At 54.0% G+C, this 8,252-nt stretch overlaps 1 protein-coding gene across 3 annotated transcripts in view; it reads left to right on the forward strand.

Annotated features, from left to right (window-relative positions):
• The window catches only part of ETS1 (ETS proto-oncogene 1, transcription factor), an 82,263-nt gene that overhangs the window by 57,859 nt on the left and 16,152 nt on the right, over nt 1-8,252 (forward strand). For 2 of the 3 annotated variants that reach the window (XM_057373519.1, XM_057373523.1), the window contains 3 exons: nt 2,048-2,125; nt 3,190-3,435; nt 7,057-7,317. In XM_057373519.1, coding sequence (XP_057229502.1) covers nt 2,048-2,125; nt 3,190-3,435; nt 7,057-7,317 — 585 coding nt within the window. The remainder of the gene's footprint in view (nt 1-2,047; nt 2,126-3,189; nt 3,436-7,056; nt 7,318-8,252) is intronic. The other variant, XM_057373522.1, reaches the window with a different exon arrangement.

The following is an 8,252-nucleotide window of genomic DNA, read 5'->3' on the forward strand; positions in this document are numbered from 1 at the left end:
TGAGGCACCAGGGCTGCGTTGGCACCTCCTTCCTGCAGATTCCTCACAGATGGAAAAGGAGAGGAACTTGAAGCTGTAAATTCATGGCAAAGTGGGAATCATTTCCACACAGACACYCGTGGCTATTCAGGCACTGCTGGTGCAAAAGGTCAGGGACAGGGAGAAGCTTTTACAAAGGAGCTGGAACTCTTTGTGCCTTCTTCAGCTTCTTCCTAAAGGCTGAAAAAGAATGAAGCAGAATTTCTGTGTCTTCACTCTGAGAGGAACCCTGAAACCTGTTCTCTTGTTTCACTGGTGACTCTGTTTGGTTTCACTGGTGACTTTGTCACTCTCACACAAGCAGGGCACTCTCTCCTCTGGTGGGCTCTGAACGCATTTCCCAGTGAGGTATTTGGGGGTAACCCAGAGCTTCCAAGCACTAACCAGCCTCCCCCCCAGACTGGTTTCTGTTCCTTGTAAATCCTGGCTCTTGTGGTGCTGGGAGCTGATCCCCAGCCCTGACCAGAGCTCTGCTGGAGCTGTGCACACAGAGCAGAGCTGTCCCTGTCACATCTCTGCCCACGCAGCAGGAGCTGGGGGCTCCCTCTGCACCTGCCTGGGATGTGGGAACAGATCCAAGTGTCTCCAGGGCTCCAGCTTGTCTCTCCATCTTCCCCACCATCATCACTGGGGCTGTGGGTGCTGCCAGTGGTGCTTAACCCCAAAATGTCTGGCTTTACCTGTCCCTTCAGCCCGGGGTCGTGCTGGGACAGGCTGTGACCCTGCTGTCCCCTGAGCTGACACCGTCCCCTGGGAGCACTGAGTGACTCACGTACCACAGGCCGCTCAGGGTTTAAAAACAGCAGATGGGCGCCTTTCCCCTGCGTGGATTTGGGTATTTTCAGGCTTATTTTTCCAAATTTCTTCCTAAAATAACCTCCTTGGTTACCAGCAGTCAGCAGTGCCCGGCGCTTGMCTGGAAGCGCAGCCCAAGGTTGTCCCCTGCTCTGTGGTCACCCCTGCCCCTTGGCAGACACCGTGGGGAGAGGAACYGAGCGTTTCTCATTAATCCTCTGTGTTTGCACAACCCCTCCTTTTGTCAGGGAATATTTTCCAGCCTGCAGTCCCCGGGGGACAGGGCCAAATTTAGGCTCCTCGCAGGCGAACGTGCGTTATCTGCGCTCGGCCTCTCCGGAGCCTGGGCACAAACAAACCCAGCCCAGAGCTGCCCTGGGGAATTGCTGCAGTTCAAGGCTAGAAAATCTCCCACCCCGGTATCCCTGCCCATGATGCCACGCTGCAATGAGTCAGGTGTTCATGGAAAAACTGTCAGGGTAGGGGCAGGGTGGATTTTATGTGGGAAAGCACATTCAGTGAAGCCCAGGAGGAGCAAAGTGCTCGGAAAAAGCCACGGGAGGCAGGGAATCCATGCTTTGATGTGATCCATGCTCTTTTCCAGTGAATTATGTCCATGGAAAGGCTGAAAGTTGGCATTCTGCCCCAATTTTCATGGAGGAATCTCTGTCAGGGACAGTGGGACAGAGCAGTTTTGGACATGGAATGTTCTGCCCCMACCAGGTGCTGCACAGGCTGGGAATTCCCATGGATTTGGGGTTAGAGRAGCAGAGTTTGGGATGTGTTCCCCACTCCCTCACACACCTACTGCTGCYCTGAAAACAGGGCTTTTCCAGGAAAACAATGGCCCCTGCATGGGGAGTTTTTGCAGGAGCTCACACATGGAAGTGTGATCAGCAATCCCCAGGAGAGGGAGAGGCGACAAAGCCTCAGGCGAGCGAGGAAATGATGCAGCTGAGAGTTCAGAGCACCTGGAGCTCTGACTGAGGAACTTGTTTGGGTTGGCTTTGTTTAAATTCGGCCATACCTGCAGCAGGAATTCCCAAAGTGCCTCGGGTTTCTGTGGGGTTTCAGCTCTGAATTCACTTCTGTTGCTTGGAATGTCCCAGTTTAACCCAGGGAGGAGATTTTGGGAAGTTCAGGGCTCTCTGTGTCACAACAAGCCTTGTGCCACCTTCGGCTGGGTGACATTTCCTTCCTTTCCTCTTTGCAGAAGAGGTGAAACCRTACCCAGCAAATGGAGTGAGCACCACCTACCCCGAGTCCCGCTACACCTCAGACTACTTCATTAGTAAGTTGCAATTAGCAGTGTCAATTATCAGCATTCTCATGCCTGGGAGCTCCTCCGAGCAGAGATTTGTCTACACCACAATTGGACTGCACCATGCAAAGAGTGGCGTTGTTTTTCTGAGGGTTTGGGATTTGTTTGGAAGCTTCTGTACCTTTTGGTGCCAAAATCTGATTTTTCAAGCATTATTTGTGTTTAACTGTAGCTCAGCAGACTTTCAAAGTGACCTCAGCGCACCTGAGTAGTGAGAATTATAAAAATCCTATTAAAAAATGTAGGGAAAGGAGGAAGAACGCTTCATTCTGGATTGCCAGGGAAGAGCCCAGCAGGGACAGGGRTGAGTCCCCAACCTGTGCTCCTGCACTTCCCATTGCCATTGCTTTGGGATGTTCTTTAAGAAAATCTGGGAGGTATTTTATGAACCAGCAAAAAAACCCACTGACCTGAAAAAGAGATATTTAGATCAGGTGTAAGGGAGAAATTCTTTACTCAGAGTGGGGTGAGGCCCTGGCASAGGGTGCCCAGAGAAGCTGTGGCTGCCCCTGGATCCCTGGCAGTGCCCAAGGCCAGGCTGGACRGSGYTTGGAGCASCCTGGGACAGTGGGAGGTRTCCCTGCCCATGGCWGGGGTGGCACTGGATGAGCTTTAAATTCCTTCCCACCCAAACCCATCTGGGATTTTGTGGATTGGGAGTGCAGGCTCTGGCACTGAGGACAGGTGGTTGTGGAAGGGCCTCACCTTTTCCAATCTGTTTAAGCATTTTTGCCCTTATTTCCTTTGCTGAGACCCCACTCCCCAGGATTTTCTAGCTTTTTCCCTCTGGCTGCTCCCTTGGGAGGAATTTGCTTCTTTTTTCTCCTTAGGTAATTCTAGAAGCTGTGGATTGAGGATGCACGTTGAGGGTGGTTGGGKATGGCTGATTTTGCTGAAGTGCCACATTTTCCAGACCCCACCTCTGTATCTTTTGGGACCCTCCCCCAAATCAGTGCCCAGGGCTGGGGGTGGGGGATGCTCTGGTTACTCAGAGCTGTTTTGGGTGAGGTTTGACTCTCCCATTGCACCCCCAGGTTATGGCATCGAGCACGCCCAGTGCGTGCCCCCCTCCGAGTTCTCCGAGCCCAGCTTTATCACCGAGTCCTACCAGACCCTGCACCCCATCAGCTCGGAGGAGCTGCTGTCCCTCAAGTACGAGAGCGACTACCCCTCGGTGCTGCTGCGCGAGGCGCCGCAGGACGCGCTGCAGAACGACTACTTCTCCATCAAACAGGAGGTGGTGACCCCGGACAACATGTGCATGGGCCGTGCCAGCCGAGGTAAAACYGGGATTAAACCTGGGAAAAGCTGGGCTTAAATTCGGGGTTGGCCTGGCTTCCTGCTCCGCTCACCCTGCCTCCCCTGGGAATGGGCTCTGGGGACACCAAGGGAGCTGTACAGCCCTCTCCCAGCACCTGTTGGATTCCCTGGTGGCTTTGAGCCATCCCTGAATTTTTCTCCAGGGAAAGTTTTTCCTTTCCTCTCCTCCACTGCCTGTTTTTACAGCATCTGCAGAAATGCAGCAGTTCTGGTGCTGCACTTTGATGTCAGACTGGAGGGAAATGGAAATGAGCTTTTGTGTTATCAGGGAGGACAAACTGCTGGGTGCTGCTTGTACAAATCCCCTTTTTCAGGAGCCCAGGCAAAGCCCCACMAATTCTTCACAAGTTCTCATCAGGAATTGCTGTGCACGGCTCTGAAGAGCTTTGCACTCTATGATCCAAAGCCTTTATCCATTATCTCCAGGGATTTGATGGCTGCTCGTTTGAAATATTCTGCTGTAGGCAATTCCTGGGCTTTGTTAGGAGGTGCAGGGGAAGAGCTGAAGGAGCCCCTGAAAGCTCCTCTCCAAAGAGTTACAGATTCCTGTTAGCAACGGTGGGATTTAAACACCTGAGTGCTTTGKAGATCTGAGCCCAAAACCCTTCCCAATTAATGTTATGGGATTGGGAGCCCCATGGCCGAGTGCTTTGTGATCACATCAGCGCTGCCAGGCTGGGGATGGGGCTCTGCCTCTGTTCAAAGCAGAGTTTAATCCCTGGAGCTCAAAATCCCTTCCAAAGGGGATCGTTATCTCCTGATCCCAGGGAGGGAGGCTGAGGCACAGGGAGGAGATGTGACCTGAGTGGAATCCAGGTGTCCCCAGGCCCTCAATTCATTCTGGTTGAGCCAGGTTGGCTGTGACCAACTCAGCCCGTTTATCCTGAGAGGAGGATGGGGATGGGGATGAGGATGAGGATGAGGATGAGATGAGGATGAGGATGAGGATGAGGATGAGATGAGGATGAGGATGAGGATGAGGATGAGGATGAGGATGAGGATGAGGATGAGGATGAGCTGCCCTCCTGGGACAGCCAGAGCTGCTCTCCAGGGCTGCCTCACACATGCAGCTCATCGGAGCTTTCCCACTCCTTTTCCAGGCTGGGAGAGACAATTACAGGGAATTTGTTATTTTAGTATATCTTTATATCTCTCTYCTCCTGAGAGAGCTGACCTGAGCCACAAGGGCAGCAGTGTTTTAATTTGGGGTAAACTTCTCTTTTTGGGGCTGTTTTTGTGCCTCAATTTCAGCAGYGCCTTTCCCTTTTCTTGCCCTTCTCTCTAACACAGGTGATTTCATCATCCTCACACTGCAATGGCTCAGGAAGGCTTTTGCAACTGCACCTCGAGCTTGTCCTCTGTGACAAACCCAAAAATGGTGTCAGGGCAGGGGAGAGAGAGCCCTTGGTGCTGCTGTAAGCACAGCCTTGAGCACTCAGACTGCAACAGTTCAGCCACAGAGGGGCCTTTGGGGGGCACAAATCCTCCAAGAGAGGGGAAAAAAGAGTTTTAATAGAAAGCAGAGCCCAGGTCATTTATATTCATGTCCATCTTCACCTTGTATTGTCTCACAAGGTGAGTCTGGCACAAAGTCAAGCCCTTCAGCATCACCTTGGGGTGAGAGTTTCCCACCCAGTCACCTCGTGTGAGGGTTTGAGAAGGGGATTTTGGGGTCCCACGGGAGTTGTTTCTCTCTGCCCCATCAGCGAGGGTGTCTGATTGGAAAAGTGGAGCTGCTGAACTCTTTTAAACCTCTCCTGAGTGAGTGCAGGGTGTGATTGTTTCAGCCAGCTGGAGTTGAGGTGAATTTTCAATGGATTGACACAAATCACATCTCTGTCAGGTTTTGAATTCCTTTTCTCAAGGAGCCTGTGCTGTGGCACTGCTCAGGGATTGGTTTATTAATTGRTTATGCCAATTAATGCACACACCCAGCAGTTCTGTGCTCTCCTCAGCAAGACTCGGGGAAGGACTGGAGTGGAAAATTCTCAAAAAAACAGACAGAAAAAAGAAAAAAAAGTTTGAAATGGGGCTGTCCCAGCAGAGTGAAGCCAATGGATCACAACTCCCAACAATTCCAGGCAGCAATCAGGGCAGGAGCTGAGTTTTTCACAGCGAATTCTCTTCAAACTACAGCACAACAACTCTTTGGGGGCGTGTGCCAGCCCTTCCACGTTCCCCTTCCCCTGGGATCTGCTCTTGGGGCCCGGGCTGCGGGTGGCTGTGCCAGTGGAAATTTATCCAGGAGCTCTTGCACAAYCCCAGCAGCTGTTTTTAGCTGGGTTTGGGAAATTAGTGAACTTGAATGATCTTGTTACACTCAGAGCTCGTCAGGAAAGATGTTGAGCAATCGGCAGCGTGGGGAGATCAGAGGCAGCGATTCTGGTTTTTTCTTTGGGTCCTTTTTTAGCTCTGTCTCAGCCCAGAGGCTGCACAGGCRGGCTCTGGGGGTGTAAATCAGCTCTGCTGAGGATCTGACCTCCCGTGTTCTGGCTTCCACTAAAAATACCCCAGAGAGTGACTTTGACACAAGGCAGCTGTGCTCACCTTAGCAGAGCTGGGAAAAGCCCTTGGAGCTCCCAGCCATGGGCTCTCCTCCTCCATCCAGCCTGCTGCTGGCTGGGGATTTGGGGCTGCTTGGAGCAGATGGCAGCAAAAGGCTGCTCTGTGGGCTTGGAAACATCAGAAGAGAAGGAGCTGGGTGTGTCCCAGCAGTGTTTGAATAGGGCTGGCAGATGTAATGGGGGATTTACTGGGGTGCCCCAAAATCCCTCAACAGCAAGAGCAGGAAAATCACAGCAATCAGAGAATCAYAGAMRGGACCTKAACAYTGATTCCACCCCCTGCCATGGGCAGGGACRCYTYCCACTGTCCCAGGCTGCTCCAAGCCCTGCCCACCCTGGCCTTGGACACTCCAGGGATCCAGGGGCAGCCACAGCTYCTCTGRGCACCCTGTGCCAGGGCCTGCCCACCCTGTGAATAAAGAGGTCCTGCAGTGCCCATGTTCAGGCTCCTGAACTCAGAACTGARTATCTGAAGTGAATTCTTTCTGTGACTTGGCCTTTTGGAAACAAGAGACCATTCCCAGTCAGCCCCAAGCCTCATTCTTGGGCAGAACAGCTGTGTTTGGGATTTTTCCATCTCTCTCTGCCTTCCTCTTCTGCGTGAAGTTTTCCAGGGCTCAGCCCTGCTCTGTGTGACAAAGGTAACCAAAGTCTCAGGTGTGGGCTGTGCTTCCCTGGGAGATGGGGCTGGACAGGGCCAGCACCCACAGCCCCATCCTGGCAGGGTTAGTGCTAGGTTTAGGGTTAGGGTTAGGGTTTGGGTTAGGTTTAGGGTTAGGGTTAGGGTTAGGTTTTAGCGTTAGGGTTAGGTTTAGGGTTAGGCTTGGCCTGTCTCACCTGCTCTGTCCCTCCAGGGTTAGTGTGAGGGTTAGGGTTAGGATTAAGGTTAGAATTAGGGTTTAGGGTTAGGGTTAGGGTAAGGGTTATGGCTAGGGTTAAGGTTTTAGGTTAGGGTTAGGGTAAGGGTTATGGCTAGGGTTTTAGGCCAGGCCCCTCTCACCTGCTCTGTCCCTCCAGGTAAGCTTGGTGGTCAGGACTCGTTTGAGAGCATCGAGAGCTATGACAGCTGTGACCGCCTGACGCAGTCGTGGAGCAGCCAGTCCTCCTTCCAGAGCCTGCAGCGCGTCCCCTCCTATGACAGCTTCGACTCTGAGGACTAYCCTGCCACCCTGCCCAGCCACAAGCCCAAGGGCACCTTCAAGGACTATGTGCGGGACCGKGCCGACATGAACAAGGACAAGCCTGTCATCCCTGCTGCTGCCCTGGCCGGCTACACAGGTAGGGCCACCCAACCCTGGGAACTCCTCTGTGCCCTCAGCACCTCGGGGAGCAGCTCTGGGCTGCCCCAGCTCGGGAGCTGCTGCAGGGGCTGATGGGGAGGRTTTGGGGAGRTTTTGGRGTCAGMMCAATGCATCAGGCACCCCTGGGTGGCATCTCATTGGAGCACCCCACTCCTTTTGGGAGCTGTGGGGCCTGGCTGGGATGGCCTGTGCTCCAGTGCCCATGGGTGGCTCTGGCAGAAGCTGGGTTGCATCTGATCTGGGGATGATCTCTGTGCACAAACCCTTTCCAGGGCTGGGGCTCAGATCCTCCAGCCCCTGTGGCCTTGGTGGGTTTGGTTTTGTCCCTGTGGGGCTCAGAGCCCCCAGCCCCTGTGGCCCTGCTGGGTTGGGTTTGGTCCCTGTAGGGCTCAGATCCTCCAGCCCCTGTGGCCCTGCTGGGTTGGGTTTGGTCCCTGAAGGGCTCAGAGCCCCCAGCCCCTCTGGCCCTGCCAGATCACTGTGGTCACTTGGCCGTGGTTCCCCCTGGGGCAGGAGCAGTTGCCCCTCCAGCCCTGCTGTGTGTGCTGGGGGCTGCTCCTGTGCCCCCTGGCATGGGGGGAGCCCTCGCTGTGCCCCYCACCTTGGGGTGGGGCAGGGGTGGGGCACAGCCAACGCCACCCCAAACTCTTCCCACTCCCTGTGCTGGGACAGAGGACAAGGTGACAGGGAACTTGGGCTCCTGAATCCCTTCAGCATCTCCATGGGGAGAAACCTGGTGGGATGGGGCTCCCAGCTAAAGCTGAGCTCATCCACTCCAGCCCCTCCATGCCACAGCTTTTCCCTGAGCTCTGAGGAAATCTCTGGGGCAGCCTCCTGCCAGCTCCATTGGCTCTGCACACTCAGATCTGTGCTGCCCCAGCTGGAGCAGCTGCTGGAAAGGGTTTGTGCAGA

This window comes from Malurus melanocephalus, unplaced genomic scaffold (genome assembly GCF_030028575.1).
Source record: "Malurus melanocephalus ecotype Western Australia unplaced genomic scaffold, MMel_1.1 scaffold_201, whole genome shotgun sequence".
In the NCBI taxonomy this organism is placed as follows: domain Eukaryota; kingdom Metazoa; phylum Chordata; class Aves; order Passeriformes; family Maluridae; genus Malurus; species Malurus melanocephalus.